The sequence below is a fragment of the Camarhynchus parvulus genome, chromosome Z, assembly GCF_901933205.1.
Source record: "Camarhynchus parvulus chromosome Z, STF_HiC, whole genome shotgun sequence".
Taxonomy (NCBI): domain Eukaryota; kingdom Metazoa; phylum Chordata; class Aves; order Passeriformes; family Thraupidae; genus Camarhynchus; species Camarhynchus parvulus.
In genome coordinates, this window is record NC_044601.1 from 53817483 (window position 1) to 53840263 (window position 22781).

The following is a 22781-nucleotide window of genomic DNA, read 5'->3' on the forward strand; positions in this document are numbered from 1 at the left end:
GCATGTATCCTAACGTTTGCAGCCAGTGTCTGTTTACTTGGATTTTGTTTCAAGGTAAAGTGGCAAATGTCTTAAACAAGATGGTTAAGAAGCACTCAGGTGGGATATTTTATTTCTTGGGACCATTTGTGACTATCTCATTTTTCCTCCATTTGTCTTTTTTTTTTCCTTACCTGCCTTATCATCTTTCCGGTAATCCCCACCTTCTTCTAGCAAACTACGAATTTCCCTTATGGTGTCATGGCATAATTTTTGCTGATGCCCAAGTGGATTATCTCTGTTTAATTTCCTTTTTGAGAAAATATGTTGTTTATTTTTAAATGTGTGCAGTGCTATATCTGATCAGAGGTTGTCATTCTAAATAATAATCTTATCTATAGGGAAGCCTCATGGAAGCTTTTTCACCCAGGTCTTAAAGACCAAGAATTTCAAGGTAGAGATATTCCAGAATGTAATTCACTTCTTCTCTTGCTATGTCAACCAGCTGAAAGCTGTAAGTCAGAAACTAAAATTTGCTTATTAATGGAAAAATGCAACATTGGGATTTCTGAAACTGTAACTATCAGTGAAAGTTTAAATGCTTTGATGTAAAAATAAGCTCCAAACTCAAGACTTTCTAGGGAATGTTTTTATTGGAAGTTGGTTCTAGTCTAATCCAATTTCTTGGGTTTGTATTACTCATTCCCTTTTTCACAATTCACCAAGTCATGCTTTTTTCTGGCATCCTCCTTTTTATAGCAAAAGTAGGTGGAGAGGAGTCAGTAGAAAGGAATCACAAAAGGTCCTATTATTTCCATATTATCCCATGTACATATTTGGAGGAAAATTTTATTTCTTTGTAGTATTGTTGGTGCTTGATGTCCCTTTCACCAGTTCTTGATGATAGGTTTCCAGAATTAGAATACAATTGCCATGTAACCTGTCCAGGAAGGACTTGAAAACCTCTTGCAACCTCTACAGCAGCTACAGTTTGAGTGCAAACTACAACCACTACTACAACTACTACTGTTAACTAGCAGGATGGTTATAGTAAGCTTTCAGAACTTTAATCTATTTGGTCTTAATTTCTACGTATTTTTTAAAATATGTGTGACTTTTTTTAAATTTAAAGTTCATAATCATAATTTCTAGGGATGTATATGATTTCCATAGTAAAGCACTTCTTGATGGGATCTTTTAAAGGTATACAAGCAGTCTAGATACCTTGATAGAAATAAAGATGATGTTAAAAAAAGGCAACTGGCCCACAAATCCTTGTGTCTACAGGAAAATGGAACAGTCTTCTCTTCCTCCTTGCATGGGCCAAGTAAGCTAGATCAAAAATCCTAAGTTAAAATCATCAAAGAGATGGTGGCTGTCTGAGACTCTCAAACAGTTCTACCCAAGACAGAATGTTCTTCCAAGAGAAAAATTAGAGAACTTGTCTTATTGCAAGAGAGTGGATTTTCAGTAGAACACCAGGCTTTGTGCACACAAAGGGACTACATTTTTCATAAGTGGAGGACTAATACTGCATGGAGCTCCTGGGCTGACCCAGATGCTCAAATCAGGTGCAGATTTCTCCAGCTGGCATTAAAGTGAAGGCTCAGAAGCTGTAGCTTCACTAATTTATGTTTTGTTTGGGTTCTTTTTACCTCAGTGAATCAACTACTTCCTCCTAACTAAGCCTGCAAAATCCTAATGAAGACAATGCAATTATCATACTGCTCTGAAGTAACAAGGCAATAGCTTTGATGCTGCTTAGTTACTTCTGTAAAACTAGAGTGCCTTTTTTTCCACAAGAATGCTTCAAGCAGGTAGCTTTTAATGAATTCTGTGCTGGAAAACCACCTTTCTGGAATTAAAAAAAAAAAAGGCACATCAGCATTTGTGATTTAGCTCTTACTTGTTTCCTAGGACTAGTAGTCCATCTATTTTAGCATTATCCAAAGCTATTTTAATTTGCTTTGTCATGCATTCTTCTTCTTTTTTCTTTCTTTTTCTTTTCTTTCTTTTTTCTTTCTTTTTTTGATATTTGCTTTAACCTTGACAAAATTTCTGTAATATTTTCTAAAACCAAGCTTCATGATTTATTTTTGTTCAGAAAGTTAGATAACCTGTTTTCATGAAGAAAGATCAGTGACACACAAGAAAGGAAATGTGAATTATCTGCCCACATCCCATAGTGTAGCTAGCATCTCAGACTGAGCTATGCACCTCGAATATTCCTAGTAATATCAAGAACCCATGAGGTGTGTTCAATAGCACTTCATTCCTTCTCATTCCTTGCTTCAGTCTGTCTAGCTATGTTTGTGCAGACAGCGGCTCTTTAATTTAAGGATGAAAGAAATTATTCTAAGCATTTTTTTACTGAAAGTGCTTTGCTCTTGAAGTAACATGTTGATTCCACGTACCATTGAGGCTGTGTTATGTAGTTCATTACTCAGAATATCAAGACAGAATTGCCTAATAAGAGGAGCATAAGACAAGATGATTTACATAGCTCAGTTGAACTTCAGAGTTTGCATTTCTGAGCAGGAGAAAACGCCAAGATTCCATAAGGCAACTACTTATTCCAAATCTGGCATTTCTCCTATTCAGAAACACAGATTGTGAAGTTCACAGAAGTTACTGAAATCAATCAATTTTTACTGAGTATTTTAATAACAAGCACATTTTCTGTTTATTAGTGTTTTGCTTGTATACTGTTTGCATATTAAGATATTAATTGAGTATATTCACTTAACTGCTGTCTCTTTCCTGATTCTCCAAGAAAAATCCCTGTAGTACATTTAAAGGAGTAAGGAACATATTCAGGTTGATACATGCTTGCCTTTGCTGGAAAATTAAGATGAATATCATGCACAGCTCATTTGTGGCTTTGTCTTATGTCATTCCATCAGTTGCAAGTTATACAAGTAATTTCTAGAACCATATAAATGAGGTGTTTCACACAGACAGTGTGTAAACCTGACCTGAATGTTGTGTGTCTGTGAATGAACAAAATGGACTCTTCTTTGAAGCCGAAGCCTGTGTCTATTTGGCTTTTCCTCCTGACTGTATTAACTGTATTCTTATTGGGGATGATCCTTGGCCTGTGCAGATCCCAGAAATGCAATTTTGAATTGTGGAAGAGAGGTAGTTGGCCTGAGCCAAAAGTATGCTGGGATCCTTGATAACAAATTCACGGTACACTCTCACATCTATGCTGTGGCCCTGCTGAACTTATCAATACAGTATTACCAGGTTTTGTTGTATCTCTGCCTGCCTTAGGGTACTATCCAGGGCCCCTTTCTGGCTCTTAAGCCCCAGCGCAGCTCTCTGTACTGAACTGAGTAGGTTAGGGATATGTGCCTTCACATAAGTGGTGGAAGGGCAAAAACCACCTCCTTCCTCAGCCTACATTTACTTAGCGGCAGCAGCACTGCTTCACAACCTGGGGAGAGGAAAAAATAAATGTAATGGTGCATCTGTCAGACCTTCCTCATGAGCAACAGTTGTTACACGCCCTCTACTTTGTTGAGCCACTTGTTCTCCCATTGGAGGCTTTAAACAAAGATCTCAGCTGTGATTTGCAGGGTTTGTGAAACCCACGGAACCTTTGAGGATTCAGTGCACAATCTGCCTGAGACAAGACAGCACAGCAAGTGATTGTATGTGCAAATAATGACATTCATTTGGTTTCAATATCCAGATAGCTTGTGCAAGCATTTTTCCACGAGTTACTGAAAAACTGATTTTAAATATTTTAATTTCATTAGAAAAGACGAAGATTTCACAGTGACAGACATGTTCAACTCTCTTTCTGGGTATCGCATATGTAAAAATATTATGTTGTTTGGGGTTATTTTGTTATTAGCATCATCAGAATAAAGAGTGAGAACATAGGTTTTGGGCTTGAAACATGCTGTTGAATATTTTACAAGACTATAATAAAAGATTATTTGGTATGTTCTTATATGATTTGCTACTGCAGTGAAAAACAGCTATTAAAACTGTTTATAAGCAGCTGTGACTACTTGTCGCTGCAAAAAATCAAATTCTAAATAACAATTTGGTTTCTGTGGTACTTCCAAAAATGGTGTATTCCAGTCTGGTCTATACAGATAGGTAGATTTTACTGACATGACTATGTTTCCTAGCAATGGAATTTAATTTTTTTTTTTTTGGTCATGAAAACTGTCCTTTACACTGTCTTTCCAAAGATGCAGGTATGCTGACATTCTTGATGAAGATATGACCTTTGCTTCACTGCCAAAACCAGGATATACCTTTAAAACATGTTTAAGCTAGAATTACCATTTCTAGATGAGGATAATGATTTGCCCTATATGGGACTAATTAAAAGAGTGTTCTTAAATGCAGATAAGACTTCAGTTTTGTAGGACATAGTTCTGAATAAATAAAATTCTCTTTGCTTGGCAGCAGCCTTGCTGACTCTTAATGATTTTACAGTGTTTTTCAATGTTTGTTTTTATTTTTTTTTCTTAAAATCCCCAAGTTCTTGCATAACGTGATTGTGTCATAGAAGCTTATATTTCTAGTGTCTGTAGTTGTGGAGAAAAAGCTTGAAAATATAATATTTTTATACAATCTCCACTTCTAATAGAGGAAATAGAAGGATCTGAAATGTGCAGGATTTTTAAAATATGGTAAGCTTTAAATGAAGTTCCTTTTTTTTGAAATCTACCATTTTTAGTTTTAATTAGAATGGCTTCAATAAATTTTATTTGCCTCACTTAATTTCAAATGTTTGTATCTCAGTTACCAAAATGTTCAGGCAAAACTTAAAAATGTAATTTTTAATAGGGTTGCATACATTAGAAGAGCATGTTTTTCAGATTTGGAGACTTCTGCTCAATATTGTAGCTGTTTTCTCTTTGGAAACTGATTTCATAAGTATACTTGTCTTTCTAAGAAGATGTGCTTTGGGAACTAAAACTTGGGAGTTGAATTTTGTGCAGATACTGGTTATTAACATCTCAAGAAGTGTAGATTTGGAATAAATTTCACAAGCACAAGATACCCCACCATTCTGTGAAAATAAACAATGTCCATGCGCCTCCTCAGATGTAGTATCAAGAAGGGTCTTTCTACCTCTCTGTGACTGTACACATCTGTTAATTCAGGGATTTAAATGTGAAATCCAGGACTCAGGGACACCAGGTGGATATCTAATAGTCTCTGAGGAATTTGTGCTTCATAAACAATTCTATGGATTATTCACAGCCATGCCTTTTTCCCTGCTTCTGACATGAAAAATATGGATGAAATATTTGCATCAATAATTAATCCTGGTATAAATCAACACAAGTAACTAATGAATAAGAAAGAGAGACATGTTGCTGCCAGAAATCATCTGTTAATGCCTCTTCACTTACTGAAATGGCATGGTGAGTATCACAATTGTTCTGTTACTGACTATAGAATAGTTCTCTAGGTGAAAATCAGAAATATGATCCAGCTTCACAGTGAAAGCTGCATTCCTGGCACAGTATAATTTTAGATTGAAATAAATGTGCATAGAGCATGAGAAATAAGAAGATGCGACTCTTTATGTCTACTTTCCATGGCTCTTCAAAAGTACTTACACGACTTAAAAGCCTAAGGGCTCAATTCACTTGTCCACACATAGGGATCTTTTTCTATTCAAAACTCATTGGCGTATCAAAGCTCCCTTGTGGGGTGTCAGAAATTACACTGGAGCTATTTGGACTGGATTCAATCTTAGGATGCTCTTGAAGAAGGTATCTGGGCCACTTCTTCTAAGGAATGTCAGACTTCAGACTGGTTATCCCTTTCTATTAAGTATTTTTCTTAACATAGTAACTCTTTTCTTAGCCAACATGCTTGTTCCTTGCCCAAAGATTATATAAGTGGTGAGGGACATGTTCCCTGGTAACAAAGCAGAGTTCAACAAAACCCAAAGACTTTGCTGCATGCCACAATGATGACCTGGGGGTGTGATCATACTTCTGAAAAATGGCAACAGTGGGAGTGATTTCTTCTGGCCAAGGATTGTGAGAGAAGGGCCCTAATCTGTAGATTGTAGCTACTAATGGTTATTTCAAAGAAAATGGTGGATGTGTCTTTACTGCGTTATGGGCCTTATTTTTTTTAAGATGTAATACTCACATTTCCGAATGTAATTCTAAGTTCTCTCTTCATGTACCTGAGACATTTACTTGAATCTGGCGAGAAATCAGTCAGAAATGAGACTTAACTCTGAGAAATATAGGCACTGGTAAAACCTTTGTCCCTCAGCAGTGATTAAACATACCATCCACATAGGGGTCTCACCTAGTAGCACAACATCAGTGCTTCCCGAAGTTTTCTCTTAGCAACCCTACTTCCAGGGTCACAACCCCACTTTCATTTTCACTTCCAGACTTGTGGGCCCCAAGTGGGATCATGACCCTAACTTGGGAACTGCTCTATAACACATTGAAAAAATTAACATACCAGCCAGTAAATACATCAGCAAAACAAGCCCATCCAGTCTGCCCAAGACCCTGCTTGTCTGCCATCCCTAGGGGCCTTACCTATTAAACCTGGGGTTTCAAAACCGTGTATCTACTTGTGAGCTCAGATACTGCTTTGTGTATGTGTTACCATTGTCTTGTAGTCTTCCTTCGTGCTATTTAGCTAAGCATGGTGTTGACAAATATGTGCTAACACTTCTGAAAATATGACCTCCTTTTTCTTGCTCATTCATATGTTGGAGGTGCTGCTTAGATTTATTATTTGCACATAATAGAGTTCACAGTTATTGTGTGTCAGAAACAAGATCTGGAGAGTCTACTGTTCCCACAGCTGGAGCAACACATACACATCTGGTAAAACTGCAGCTTAAATTGTATTGTCCTTAGCAATTAATCACTTACACTGTATTCTATTGATTCTCCTCCTCCTTAACTCCTACTGGTCTTTACCTTCTTCTCTTTTCTTTTTCCTCATCTGTCTTCTGCTCTCTGTTTCTTATGAGTCTCACATTTCATTTTTCAGCATCTTGTCCAGAAGTGCTGGGTTTGGATGTGGACATGCAAAATTTTCTACTTGTCTTGCAGAACATTCAACCACTGCATTTCAAAGAGCTTTGCACCGGTTGTGAAAACACACAGGTTAATTGAAATCTCAATATCTGCCATTTAAAGTGGAGAGATTATAATGCAAGGTCCATTACCCACAGTCACCAGAAAGTCAGTGGCAGAGAAAAACATGGATCTCCCATTCCATGTGGAATCCCATGGTGGACTCCAAGCAAGATGGTTAGCACAAGATATACCAGTAGATGGCACTTCAGCGTTCATAGCGTTGCTCATGCATCTGAGGGTCTGCTACAACTGGACTTCACATGCAAATTTTAGCACAATTTTATTTCTTTTTGCTCTTGTGGTCTTTTTCCTTGTAGGTTTACTCTGCCATCGTCTTTTTTTTTTTTCATTTACGTTGTTGTGAAACTTTCCTGTTACTTCTTAATTTCTCTCAATTTTTTTTTATATTTGCTATGTCTGATTCAAAAAAGAATAAAAAACCCACCGCCCAAAAAAAAAACCCAAGCCAAAACAAACAAATGAAAACCACCACAAAGAAAACACCAAAAAACCACCAAAGAAACACCAAAGAAAGAAAAATAAACCTAAGAAAAGAAGAAATATGACTCACTGCTTTGTTTTGTTTTTTTTCAGAAAAGAGATGTCTAGATCCTGACTAGTTCATTACTAAGGAGAATTGGGTGGTGGTGAGTTGAAGCAGTAAGGTTAACTCTCAGATGTTCTGACGACTCACCATGTATTTTTTTGCCATGTGAGGTGAAGAGCTCTCTGCTAACTTGCAGTGTTATCTGCAAAGCACACTACATGTACTCAACTCTGCATATTAGACTACCCTTGCTGCACACAGGCTGCAGCTACACACTTCAGGTTCTGGCTTTTTTTCCAGATAGAAAATGAGGATTTTTTTTGGGGTCCTGTTGTGGGCTGTGGCTGGGTTTTGCCCCATCAGCTCGTGTGGTGCTGCTTGCCACGTTGCTGACAGTGGCAAGTGCCTTTCAATTAAGGCTGAAGTTCCATCAGAGCCTGTAAGTGGAATGCTAGGGAGATTAATAAATGAATTGTCACAGCTTCCAGACATGCTGGATTGAGAAGTACACAAACTCTGGAGTTGGTGTGCTGTGTAAATTTGGAGCTCTGGCCCTATATATTTATAGGGATGGGTTCAATCCCTTTTTCTTTCTTGTAAAAAGAATGAAAATTGGTTTCTTTAAGGTTGAAGTCCAAATGTGGAAATACTCATTATTTGTATATCTTTAATGTCATGCATTTTAGGCTTTTTGCAGTTTGGGTGGAGACACCATTTGAAACAAGGATTTGAACTGATCTGACTAAACCACTGTAGGTGGGAAAAGATTATGGAAAACATCCCTGAAGAGCTTTATTTACTTGCTCCAGCTGGTATTATCTATTATATTTCCAAGTGTCTTGTTTTGGGCTTGGTTTTTCTTTGGCTTTCCTTACTGTCTTTTATATTGACCAATCTAGCTGGTACTAGTTATTGTCTCTTTGAGAATTATTGTTGCTACTAAAAAAAAAAAATGTAAATCCGAACAATAGCATAATTTTAAACTGCATTTTAACTGTTTCTCTCATTTGACAACTGCCTCCTAGATGTGTGGTGGTATGGTTGCTCCCTCAAGGTTTCTTGAGGGAATTATTTCTTTTCAACTGGATATTCCTTTCTGATTCTGGAATCTGCATGACTTGGATGTAGGTAGGCATGTCTTTTCATACTATCATAGGATAATCCAACTTGGAAGGGTTCTCAGGAGATCAACTGCTGGATTGTACTAAAGTGGAAAATAGTTTCTCCTTAAACCCTGCTTGAACTTCTCCTGTTCAAGGTTATGCACACCTTGTCCTGCTGCATGTGCTGCTACAGAAAGCCTGGCTCTGTCCACACCATGACCTGACTGTAGGTGGAAAAGGCTGATCTGAGGCTTCCTTTCTGCAGGCAGAAGCAGCTCCATTGCTCAGACTCCCCTAGCAGGGCCGGTGCCCCAACCCCTGGGACACTGCAGAGCTCACTTCTCATCAGCACAACCTCTGTCTCCAATGAGTTGTATAATTGCCTATCTCTCTTATCTATGTGGTTTGCCCTGTGACCTTTTTTAGCAATGCTTCTAACTCAGAAATAAGATGGAAGCGCATTTGGGTACCTTTGGTGGCCACCCACCAACATCAGCCTTGTAGTTCCAGGTGCCTCTTAAAATATGAAGGTAATTTGAAATTAATATAAGTACATTCATTATAGAATATAGAAGACTATAGAAACACTGTTATCTGAGTAAGAATACTTCAAATTGCTAAGGAATCTTGGAAATTTTGTTTAAACTGTTCTTATGTAAAACATTTTGCATATAACCATGATACACTGGGTAATAATGATTTTTTTAAATATTGCTTTTGCTGTGGATCTCTAAAATGCAATTAAGTATACCAATTAATTGCTAATTCATTTTTAAATAGTTCAACATTTTGAAATATTCAATTTTCTATATTTAATAGTTCAAAAATCTTTTAAAACTGATGGCTAAAATTTGGATCTGGAATATGCATGCTGTGATTGCATTTTGAGAAGTCTGAGTATCTTATCTTATACAGTGGCAGGTTTAGATGATATAACTGAGTGACACTGAAGGAAATTCAGGAGCCTCTATCTACTCAAATCTGTACTTCAGCACCTTGGGAGACTCATTATCCTGTAGCATCTAGGACATCTGATTAGCTGCCATACTTCCTTCTTAGTTTTCTGACATATTAGCATTGCTCAATCCCATGGTGAAATTGACCAAGTCCATTTTAAGAAAATGAGATTAAAAGAATGTAGTTGTAAATGACAGAAAATTAACCAAACCAGTGGGTTTAACACCACATCAGTCTCTGAGTCAAACACTATGGCTTGCACTTGTTTTTCTCCACAGTGTGATAATTTCATTAGCCAGACTGTTTAGAAGTAACAAATGAGTGTGAATTATAGAGATGATCCCAAATGATAACAACCAAAATCCAGCCAGTAGTTTCTATCATGTATTTATGTCTATCAGGCCAAAGAAAAAGTAAAAAAATATTTAAGAGTTAACTTGTGCAAATTATTTTTCATATACTACCTGCAAAACTCATGCTGCCATAGAGGGTCAGATAGGCCTTGGAATTACAGGAACATCAAACAAAAAATGTAATTGTTTTATCTTCAGGGAGTCATGAATTTCACATCTGATGCCTTGTGAATACCTTGGTCTATATACAAATGCTACTACATGCTTTCACCAGAAAGCATGGAATCCTGTTTCTTCAAATGGATAAGATACAGATGTTTCTGTGGTGGTGATTCATTGTGTAGTAAAATGTCATTGCCTAGAGAACAGCATGGCTTACTGAAATTTAATTTCACCTCATTCACATTTGGAGGGAAAGAATGAAATATTTCCATTACAGTAGAAAGACAGAAAGACAGAAAGACAGAAAGACAGAAAGAAGAAAGAAAAGAAAGAAAGAAAGAAAGAAAGAAAAAAAAAAGAAAGAAAGAAAGAAAGAAAGAAAGAAAGAAAGAAAGAAAGAAAGAAAGAAAGAAAGAAAGAAAGAAAGAAAAGAAAGAAAATGAAAGAAATAGCAGCTGTTTAAAATTTGTAGAGAGGCTTGGAATGTAGCCTTATTTGATGTGTATTGCAGGGAGAAGGAAAATGCAGCTATCAGAAATGCATTTTAGTGTGACCAAAATTGAGTATACTCTTTTGCCTGTGTTGCACAGACAAATACATTTGGGATCCAGGGCTTTAGAGGCCATATTCGTATTGTTCAAATGCCTAAAGCTGAGTCTCTTACAATTAAGGTGATTTTACTTTAGTGCCAGAATGTGGGGTTCTGTTTTCAAACACATGCACTCTGCTCCAAATTATTTTGCTTGCATTTGTGAATGGAGTTCACAGACCTGGGATTCAGTACAAAAGTATACTCCATGGTGATCCAGGAGTTTCAGAAATGTGATTTACAGCAAGGGGAATATGTATGCAGACGATAAAAAACACTGAAGAGAAAGATGTTTCTGAAAATTTATTTCTCTTCTGGTTTTAGGAACTTGTCCTCATGGCTTCAGAACTTCTTATACCTTTCTGTACTTAAACATCCAGACATCTTTTTTCTTCATTTAAACAACAGCCAGGGTAGCCTGTGCATTAAGAGAAGAAGCAAAACAAAACATAACAAGACAAATACACACACATGCATGTGCACACACAACCCCCCCCCTTCTTTAGACTGAGGAAATAAAAATCACATTTCCATTTCCCAAAAACTTCCCCATAAACAAGCCTTGAAGAGAGGAAGAAAAAAGTAAAGCCTCTCACTCCTATTGTAACTATGACTCAATGTTGAAAAAGTTTTGAGATTTGTAATCTTGATTTGAGATTTGTAATCTTTAAGCAGAGAGTTAAACATGATTTCATAGCTCAAGGATGGAGACACATACCTGCTGGGGGAAGGAGGAAGGGAAGCAACCTGGATTCTGGCTCCTGCTTCAAGCACTATTTATGCATGTTACTCAATTACAAATGCAAAATGTGTAGGCAGCCCCTGGGGCAATAACCCAGGACCTCCTCTTCAAAAGGAGCACTATTAGGGTTGCAAATTATCCTCTCTCGATGAATCTTGCTTCCTGTCCAATACAGAGGTATGGCTTCAGCAGGCATGACAGACAGTTCTCCAGCCTGAGCTTCACCTTGAGTTGGTGCTGGATGCACTCTTGGGACATGTGGGAAAGATCTCAGAAAGAGACTGGCAGTGAACCTGCATCTCCCAATTCAAGAACAAGTGCCTTATCTACAAGTATGATATTATGTAAAATGTTGGCTATTGTGCTTCCACAACCTCTGGATGTGTTTCTGGGAGAAAGTCTCTGGGGCTGTTGTGATTCATGACAAGGCTGGTCTATGGTAGACATGCTCAGAAGATGCTTACTTCAGAATTCTCTCAGGATATACCACACCTGTACATTACAATCAGGCTTTGGTGCAAGGTAGGTTTCAAGATTTTCAGCTGTATAGAAATAGCAGTAGCAATAAGAGATGCAGTTTCAGAACTTTTAAATAATTTGATCAGCAAAAACCTGAGGTAGGTTTTTGTGACCATTTAGCATACATGTACTTATATAAAGATATCTTGGAATTTTTGTTTCTTTTTTGAATTTGTCAGTTGGTGGTGTTCTCCAAGGTATTTTGTGAACCAGCTGCAGGACATAAAACTAGAACCCAGAAATCCTGCTCTGCTACAGTCTCTCTATAAAATATGTAAATATATTTACAATTAAAACCAGTATTTTAATGTTGTTGTTTTGTTGGAAATGAAGTAGCTGGCACCTAACTGAATATAGAAAAAAAATCTTCTCTCATAGTCACTCTATCTATTAAACAAGTTGTTTCTCTGTCATTGACATGTTCCTTGAGTGGCTTTCCAATAGATTCTTTTTCCATATCTTTGTTCTCCTGGCCCCTGTTCTCTTTTATTTTGGGTTCTTTTCCCTCAGGAGACCAAAATCCAGCTCCCTTGACTCTACTCACCATGTACTTCCTTCCAAAGAGACTATTTGTCTAAATGAGGTAACAGGAGGCAATATGAGGTAACAGAAGGGCAAATATTTTTGCTGTTACTGTGAATACGATATAATAAATTCATGTTTGTAGTTTTTATATATTTAGAGATGAATAAATTATGTTTGCTTTGGGTAATGCTAAACAATTAATTACAAACTAAAATCTTATATACAGTAGAAAATATACAGAAGACTATAGCAGGAAATTTTTATAATATTTGTATTTAAACTAAAAGGGTAAATCAGACCCTCAGTTTAGAAAATAAAATATTGTTGAATAAGATACATAAATAAATTTTTATGTTTTATGTAATAGGATAGAGAAATTTTTGTAAGTAGGGCCTTACTTGTGATAACAACATGACCAGGTAGCACTGAACAGGATTTTGTTTCCTGCTGTACTTATGCAGGTTACCTTTCCTCAATTCACTGCAGTAGTAGCCAATCTCAAACAGTGTCCAGTCTTAATATAGGTTGACCAAAAAGAATTTCTGAATTAAACTTCCTCTTGGGAGAAAAATAATTTCCAAGTGATAGAGTGCTCTCAGATTGTTAGATTTCTTTTTTTTTTCCTTTGCTATTTATTACACATTTTGAATTTGAGCAAGTAAATCCTGCTTTGCATTTTTCTATTGGTCATCTAAATGGATAGATGACCAAATCTATCCATTTAGATGACCAATAGATAAAAATCCAAACACATATTTGAATTCTCCTAGAAATATGAAAGTAAAAGGTCTAAAAAAGTGAGGGCAGCAAAGGGAAGGGATGCCATCCACAGGAACCTGGACAGGCTTGAGAGGTGGGACCATGCAAACCTCAGGGAGCTCAACAAGGCCAAGTGCAAGGTCCTGCACCTGCACTGGGGCAATCCCAGACACACCCACAGGCTGGACAGAGAAGTGATTGAGAGCAGCCCTGAGGGGAGAGACTTGGGGGTGATGGTTGATGGAAAACTCACCATGAGTGCTCCCAGCCCAGAAAGCCACAGGAATCCAAAGCAGTGTTGGCCAGCAGATGAGAGAGGGGTTCTACCCCTCTGCTCTGCTCTGCTGAGACCCCACCTGAAGCACTGCATCCAGCTCTGGGGTCATCAATATAAGAGGGACGTGGAACTGCTAGAGCAAGTCCAGTGGAGGGTCATGAGGTTTGTAAGATGACTGGAGCATGTCTTCTGTGAAAACAGACTGAAAAAGTGGGGGTTGCTCAGCCTGGGGAAGAGAAGGTTGTGTGGAACCCTCACAGACACCTTCAGTATCTGAAGGGGCCTACAGGGAAGCTGGAGAGGGATTCTCTGACAGGAACTGGAGTGACAGGGCAAGGGGGAATAGGTACACACTGAAAGAGGAGAAATTGAAACTAGGTGTTAGGAAGAAATTCTTTACTTTGAGGGTGGTGGAATACTGGAACAGGTGCCCGAAGAAGCTGTGGATGCCCTATCCCTGTCACCATTCAAGGCCAGGTTAGATGGGGCACTCAGCAACCTGGTCTAGTGAAAGATGTCCCTGCCCATGGTAGGGGAGTTGAAACTAGACAGTCTTAAAGTCTGTTCTAACCCAAAACATTTTGTGATTCTATGAAATTACAGACTTCCTGTTAAGAGGATTGAGAGTGGGAAAAAAAAGACCAATCTCTTCTCCTCTATCAGTGTGCTTAAGCAGTAATGAACTGGAGACATTGTTCACATCTGAAAAGAGGGCTTCTTATATCAATGTGGGCTGAGAGGTTTGGCCTTAAGTGGTGTCTCATGGTGCAAAAGAATCCAGAGGACCAAAACCATTCAGAATGAAAGACTGAGGACTGCCTCTAGGGAAAATTCCACTTTTTATTTTTTTTTCACTCATCATTTATTTACAAATACACATTATAACTTTTATATACATTGCACATTTACATGGTAGAAAAGTACAAAACTATATATTTAAATGAATTTATATTTAACTCGCCATGTTTGAAAATATAAAATTGCATCAGAAAAAAAGTACTATGAAAAGCAAGAAACTTGAACTGATAAAGCTTTGATATAACTTTTAGCAACACACCGATTGGGAAAGAAAATTTTGAAAGTGGTACTGCAAGACCATCTTAAAGGAAACACCTGATAAAACAGTTATGCATGTGACAAAAAATTAAAACAATAAAAATAAAATAAAACCTTTATTGTTTTTACAGGTAGGCCTGTAGGTGTTACCAAACTTCACAATCCAATTTCTTTGGGTTCAAAATTTGTATAGTACATTATAAATTCTCAATACACTGACATCATTTCAGTACACAATGTGATGAGAAGTAGAGAAGATGAAGTGTAAGTTTCCTTAAAGATTGCCTCACTGCACCTTGACAGTATACTTTAGTCAGTTACAATGCCTTTTGGTCAGTCAAGATTCCTTGTAAACAAAAACACAGGGATCTTTTACGTACAGAACCGTCGAAAAGAAAATCCAATAAATAAATGTAACAGAAACTGACATGCAAGTTGGTTAAAGTGGAAAAGAGTTAACATCAGTGAAACAAAGAGATGAGATCATGTGGGTAGGCTCTAAGGAATGGACTTTTATAGTTTGCAAGAAAAAAGAAAAGCTTTACTTTACAAGCAAGAGACCTCACAATAAATAACACTGCTCTTCCCGTAACGAATAAATTTCTTCAAAAAACAAGGTGTACGGTCAACCAGACATTTTATGTATAAATTATAAAACATGACACAGTATAAATAAATGTCTACGAGACTCAACTATATGTATACTTTTTTTTTCTCCCCAAAATAAATAAGCATACACTTATTTACAGTACGGACATTGATTTTGTGCCCAATGGCTGTTTCAATAGTGATGGAGGTTTTACCACTCTAGAATGGAAGATATAGGAAAGCTGTAGTCCTGGTCTTCATCTTCCTCTTCATCCTCTGGGTCTTCATTAATTGCTATATGGGGGAATACAGGGGAGCTGTTGTTTAAATAAGGACAACAACAGCGCAGAAGCAGCTCAGTGCATGTTTTGAAAGCCCTCTGAACAGCCATAATACAGCGTTGCATTTTATGCGACTTGTAGTGAGATGCTCTTTGGCATCTGCTGTTATGCAATAAGGTTTTTTTACACATAATCTATGAAGTCATAACTGCAGAAAGTTCTGAAGAATCAATGGCTCAGGTTTTATTGGCAGATTCCTGAAATCAAATAAAAAGCGCTCTGGTGTTTTAGTTTAATTGCTTTGTGTCCTTCATTCAGAGTTAGTAGAGGCAACTGTGCTAAACCAGGTGCCACGTACTATCTTTAGGCTTGTTCTTTTGGACCGAGTTAAGAGTTTATCCAGGTGTTAATAAAGCAATCAGCAAAGCACACGAGAGCAGACAAAGTACAAAAAAAGTCACTAGAATTACACTCCTCGGGCAACCCCTTTCTGATAGAATGGCTTGTCCTTGGAACATCCCCAAAAAACTCCAACTTGAAGGCCAGCTCGTTGTTGGAGATCTATTGCATTTTATCAGCAACCAAAGTGTGTGCGTGAAAGATAGATACTTATATTCTACTGTACCTTGAATCAATAAATCAATCTTTCTTATGTTTAAAGGTGTAAGTCTTCATTACCTAGGTATCGCCTTCAGAAGCCTTAAGTGTCTGCAGAGTTAAAAATCTCACTTACAGTTGCAAGATCCAGAATGCTTAACTTCTAGAAGCACACCCATGGAGCAAGCTGCCTCTTTCATGGCACACTCGCTTGGGTAAGTTGTGTTATCGCTGGCACACACTGCTTCTTCTGACTTGCTTTCAGGGCATAGCTCATCACAGAGGGCGCAGCGACCTCTGCCAACCTTAAAATCCCACAGGCATTTCTTCCCAGCACTGCATTGAATGTCTTCACAGGATTTGGCTTCTAAAAATACACACAGAATACTAGAGGTAAGTGAAAAGACAAAGCAAAAAGCAAAGCAAAGATGAGCAACCCCCAAAACCACCCTTTCCCCTGTGAACTGTGAAGAAAGAAAGCTCAGATATAGTAGATGTGATCTTACTTGCTGATTTTGCTCAAGCAAGTATTCCCTTGGACAACAGTGCCTGTCTATATGTGGGGGAGGAAAGACAGCTGTGCCAGCAAAGCTTGGCCCTGGGAATACAGAATTACATTTGCCTGTTGTACATGACTTTCCTGCTCCATTTCATGTCAGTGGAAATTTGGCTCCCCAAGTTAGTGGTAAATGCAGGATTTGTCAACAGGTCCAGCATTTCTAAATCTATTATTTTTTAAGCTAACCCACAGACAGCAGTTGTCTACAAGATTTGAAAGGGAATTCACCTCAACCTATGCAAACTTTAGGCAACCTGAGACTCCCCCAGATTCCCCCAGCAGTTTTGGGGAGCAGAGGCTGCCCTGCAGGTGCAGGCCCTTCTTCATCATACACTGTGCTATCAATCCTTTCTGGAATCACTTCCAACAGAATGTTGCACAGAAATTATTTGCCTATCTTCACCCCTCCACTGTCTCCAAAGCCCACAATTATTTCTGAAGAGGAAAAAGTGATCAGATGTTTTCAATTAAGTTAATATAGTCTTTGCCAAGACCACTTGAAGACAATTGTTTCCAGGAATACAGACCCATTGAATACGGTGACCTTATTACATCGTAACCATCTCAACATCTATTTCAGGGAGGCTATTTCTCCATTGGATACTAATGTCAGCACTCACAGCCATAGCAGGATCAGGCCCTCTTCTCCCTCATGTACTGCAATCTTTTCCAGGACTAAGTTCACGCCAGGCTCTCCTCTTCTGGGAGGGGAGCACTGACCCAAGCTGCTGAAGTCTCTCTTCCCCAGCACTAACTACATCCCTCCAGTTACACACACTGGTATTCTGAAAGAGGTGATTGAGGAAGCCCCCCACACTCAGTCTCCTCCAAAGGTACTTACTGACGCATTTTCCTTCGTAGGCTAATCCAATGGATCTTCCCAGGAGGCAAGTAGCTTTCCTCAGGTGGCAGGCACTGGCGTAAGTTATGCCGTCATTCCCGCAGAGATACTGTTCAGGGGAGGTAGGCTCTGGACAAATTCGGTTACATGTCACGCAGTAGGCATTGTTGGTTTGGTCAACCACACATGTGGAGCTGCCTGGGCATAAGACATCCCTGCAGGTCTCTGAAATACAGACAGAAACACACTGGTTAGTAGAAGATACCAGGATCCCAGTGAGGAGTGTACAGGTGACAAGAACAAATGACCACATAAAAGCCTTCAGCAGCTCTCCTCATTGAAGGGCTGCTAGAGGATGCCTTCATATCTCAGGGTAGCTGTGTGAACACAAGTGCTGCCAGACTATGGGGAGCTCTCTGTTCAGCTACATCCTTGTCTACTGAGCATGGTCTAGTTACTCTCCTCCAGCCTGGTTCCTGTGAGGAAGTACATCCAACAGCTCCTCCCTACTCAGACAGACACCCTTTGGCATTTGAGGGAGATTGGATTAGATTTGCAAACCTACTTTTGCATTTGCCCTGATACTGGACTTCAAGTTCGGGCTGTTCTTTACATCTGGCTTTGAGAAGGGCGCACTCGTTCCTGTAGGTTTTCCCATCTAAGCCACACACGGGGCCCTTCCAAGTGATATTAGAGCAATCCGGAGCACAAACACACCGAGGTTTGTTCTTCTTGTTCATTTTACATTTCTTCCCGGGTCCACAGTCCACATTCTCGCATGTTTCTGATGGAAGGAAAGAGGCACCACTTTAGTACCAAGCGTGCAGAAGAGACCTGGTGTCAAAACTGCTTAAAGAAAAAAAGATACCGTGAACCCAGAGCACGGAGCAACAACACCGTTCCCTCCCGTTCCAGGACACGCCGCCCGAGGTAAATTCCCTCCGCCAGTGAAGGCAGGGGGGAGAGAGGGTGTCTCCCCTCCTTCTCGTGATGTGCAAGGTGGCGGGCAGAAATGGGGGTCCCCCCCGCGATCCCGGGGCTGGTACGAGACATCCCTCAAAACCCCGACGAGGAAGGAAGCGGGAGGACAGCGCTGCCCCCCTCCAACGCCCTCCCTGCTCCTCCTCCCCCAGACCAGCCCCCGCCGGAGCCGCTCCTCAGCAGGGAGCAGCTCGCCAGCACCCCCTCACCTTTGCACGGGATGCAGTTTGGGGCTCCCCCATTAAAAATCATCCACTTAAAAAGCGTGTTGTCATTGACGTCCTCCGCCGTCCAGGACGTGGTCAGGCGGCCGCTCTTGCAGCACTCCTCCTTGCTGAGGTCGGTTTTGTAGAGGACCTGGCAGCGCCCGTTCCGCGCCTGCCGGAGCCAGCAGTTCCCAGCTGTGGGGCAGGGGGCGGGGGGGACACCCAGACGGATCAGTGGCGGCCACCAGTGACCCAGACACAGCACGTGCGCCTTGCCGTGACTTTTACTAGACTGTTTCCTTTTATTTGTCCCGTTTCATAACCCGCAGCTACTACGGCCCATTTGGAAGCGCAGTTTAAAAAACAAACAAACCCTCCCCCCCCCACCAAAACCCAACCAAACAACAAAAAAAAATCCTCCCCAAAACCACAAAAGAACTAAAAAACCCAAACCAAGACGACAAAACAAAATCCAAAACAAAACAAAACAAAACAGAATGAAAGAAAGAGAAGACCCAACCAAAACAGAGCGAGAGTTTTTGGAGGTATTTATTCCATATGTAGAGCAGAAGGCGCACTGGCGACACGTGACAGGGGCTTGAAAAGGATGTGCATTTAAAAGGGAATAAAAAGAAAATCGCGCTTGCAAATTCCTTCCTCCTCCCCCTGCCCTCTCCTCCTCACCGCGGCTGCACAGCAGCATTGTTTTAGTGCCGCACAGTTTCACTCCCAGCCCATTTTGCAATCTGCACGAATTGGGAACATTTGCTGTTAGCGAAGTCTTTCGAAATCGCTACATTTTGCTGTTTCTATTAACAAATGTCTCCTTCACTAAAATAATTCAGCAGAGTTCCAAAAAAAGTGAGCAAAGTACATAAAATACAAGGACGCTTATAGTAGGAGGTCCCTATAGAGTTTTACAAATCGATGAAGCTGGAAAAGTTATAGGTGCCATCTCTCCTGCAAACATTTCAGAGGAAAGTACACTTACACCGGATAGAGTCGGTTTTCTTGGGGTTATTTTTTGCCTTTTTTCCCCCTCTAGTATCCCTGTTTTTCGTGGAGTCAAGCCAAGAACATTAGTCCAAGCAACTCCCCCTTTTTTAGCTGAAGCATTTTAGTTGAGATGAGTCTCTCGTGAATAACCAATGTGACTTCTCCAGCAACTCAATACCAATTGATTCTGCTGCTAATCCAGCCAGGGCTCGATCCTGCCTCCTTCCTCCGATGGGAATGCACCGCAGCGAGGGGCCGGGATCGGCCAGCGGAGATGTTGCTGGGCGCGGGGGAAGAACCCCCCCCCCCGGCTAAAAATCATTGAACACACAATTCCCTTATTAAAAAAAAAAAAGTTTGTGTCTTACAGTTGCCTACGTTAGATTAACTTTTATCTGTATCGGTACTGGGGAAGGGAAAAAGAAAATAAAAAATTATAAAAGAAGCAATGGCAAGGCGTCCAGGTTGGGACTGGAACATGGTCAAGAAAAGGGAAAAGCCCCCAAACTAAAGATCAATGTTCCCTTGCGTCGAAAGAGGGCTCTTAATAGTTGTCAATATCAGGTTCGGGTTTGTTTTGTTCGGACAAAAAAGAAAAAAACCCAACCACCAACTTATTTAAGCATACTCTTCAGTTCTTCAGTGCAGGAGAATTTACAACGCTAATATTTACTCAGACACACAGTCCAAAAAAAAAAAAAAAAAAGAGTAGGGAGGAGGAGGCTATCCCAATATTAAAGTCAGTAAAATGACCACTTATTGGTTTCTAAAAATGTCATCTGTGATCGTGGGGTTCTCCATCTCCATCAGTCAGGAGAGATAAAAATCTGAACTAAATTACCAACAAACTTTGTGCATTCATTCGGCAGCCGAGACAGGGAAAGTTCCCTCACGATGCTGCTCTTCATTCATGCTGCATAATAACAATAAAAAACAAGAAACATCCTATCTGTCCTCTGTACCTTTGCAGAGCAGTGCGAAGATCCGATCAAAAAGGGATCTAAATGACACCTCTGCACCTCGCTACAAAGCCCACAGTTAACTTCTGTTCTCTTGGACCTTGGAGAGAGGCGCTTAACACCGCAAGCAAACTAAACCGTGCCCGAAACACAGAAAACATTAGTAATAATAAAGAAACGTATCTGCGAATAAACAGTCTGGTCTTACCCTGCACTGTGTGATCTTCCATGAAGTGGCACAGAAACATCAGGATTAAGAGCATGCCCGGGTGGATTCTCTGATTTAACATCCTCAGTATAGCAGGGAGTGAGAGAGACGCAGAGACAGCGTGAGGGGGAGTAGGGAGAGGGAGCGAGCTCTAGCCAGCCTGCTTATGATCGCTCTATTGAATGAACGTCAGGCTCTGAATGCAGTCTCTCTTTAAATCTATACGGGGGTCCTAGCTGTCTGCGGTGGGCGGTCTCCTAATGTGTGTGTGTGTCTGCTCGGGGGTGGGGAGATTTAAAAAGTTCAGTGTGAATCAGGTGACATTTTCCACCTTCTGGAAACCCTCTCCAATTATCCGCTCTAGGTGCACGCACACACAGGCGCGCACCCGCGCAGCTCTGAGCGGCGGAGCCGCCGGCGGTGGCAGCGGCGGGAGCGGCCCCGGCCCCGGCCCCGCCGCGGAGCCGCCGCGGCCGCGCAAGCGCCACGGGGGACTGGAGACCCGCGGGGGTCCCTCCGGCGGGCCGGGGGTGCTGCCGGGGCGCGGAGCGGAGCCCGCCCGCCCGGAGCCGGCTCCGCGGGCGCGGTCCCCGCGCGAGGTGGCTGCGGAGGACACATCCCACTGCCCGCACCTCCGGCGGGCGGGCGGACACATCGCTCGGCCCAAAGAAACCCCGAACCCCGATCGACCGGCCCCAAATCTGAAAAAACCCCAAAACCCCAAAAGACAGAACCGGCTAAAAGTTTAATACCTAGGGCCGTTCCCGGGTGATAGGGTTTTCACTGGGAGAGCCCGGGAGGACGAGACGGGAACGGGGGCGACGTAGGCGGTCTCCTTTCAGAAACAGAAAGATTGCAACATCGATAATGAACTTCTAGGGCACTAGTTTATTAAGCACAGTCTGGCATTATTCTCCCCTTAGAAAAGTTGGCGGTCTCTCATTTATAACATTTTTTGGCACCGCTGAATGAAACTGAGTAGGCGATATTTCCTTTTATACAAAACGATTACTTAACGGAAAATGGTATTGTTTATTCAAAAGCTGCCTTTTAAATTTCGATTCTTTCGCTTTTCTGAGCCACCAAAGCACAACAGACTGCGAAGTATGCAGACAGGAATGCCCGGACAGTGCCGGGTCAGGGGCCGGTGCGCCGCGGCCGCCCGCGCCCTCCGCTCGGCCCTCCCCACACCCCTCCTCCCCGCTCCCGCCCCCCGCCGCCCCCTCCCGACTGCCCCCTCCCCACAACTGCAAATAACTCAGTGATAACAGATTTTTTTCCACCAACTGCAGGAGATAGTGCTAATCTTTTAATAAAAGATCCCATTACAATGGGATCTGTCTGGACAGACTATAATAGATCCAGAAATACAGCCGTGCTAATATTAGAAGACAGTTGTTTGGGTGCCTCAGGCCGGGCCCTGGTCCCGCTTTGAAAGTGGGCATGAATCACAATGTCCCTCGGTACCACCTGCGGTCACACGCATTAAGGAGCAGACTGGTAAATGATTGACCTCGCTGCATTTTTTTTTTATGTTGTTGTTGTTGTTGTGGGATTTTTTTTTTTTTTTTTTTTTTTTTAGTATTATGATCCTCGTCCTGAGCATCGCCCGGGCATTTTGAGCACTTCAGAAGCTCCGGGACTCCACATCCCTTTTAATCTTTTCCCAGATTGGTGCCACTCTCCCCCTGCCCCCCGCCCCTGCCGCCGGCTGCCGGAGCCGCGCTCATGCGGGGGTGCGTACTGCCCTCTACCGGCGGCGCCGCGCAGCGGCAGCGCCCGAGCGGCCCCGGCCCTGAGCCGGCCCTGCCCGCGCCGGGGACGGGCCCCGGGCAGCGCCGCAGCCCGGCCGCAAAGGTGCTCCAGGGGCCGCTGTCTCCGCGGGGCTCCGGACACATCCGCC

General features: G+C 41.2%; 1 protein-coding gene across 1 annotated transcript; it reads right to left on the reverse strand.

Moving 5' to 3' along the window:
• Nucleotides 1-14428: 14428 nt before the first annotated feature.
• Nucleotides 14429-21092, reverse strand: FST (follistatin). The gene is made up of 6 exons (XM_030969318.1): nucleotides 20879-21092; nucleotides 18719-18910; nucleotides 18094-18312; nucleotides 17529-17753; nucleotides 16265-16495; nucleotides 14429-15544 (listed from the first exon to the last, which is right to left on the reverse strand). The coding sequence occupies exons 1-6, from the start codon at nucleotides 20958-20960 to the stop codon at nucleotides 15462-15464; spliced, it is 1032 nt and encodes a 343-aa protein (XP_030825178.1). The 5' UTR covers nucleotides 20961-21092; the 3' UTR covers nucleotides 14429-15461.
• Between the last annotated feature and the right edge of the window lie 1689 nt (nucleotides 21093-22781).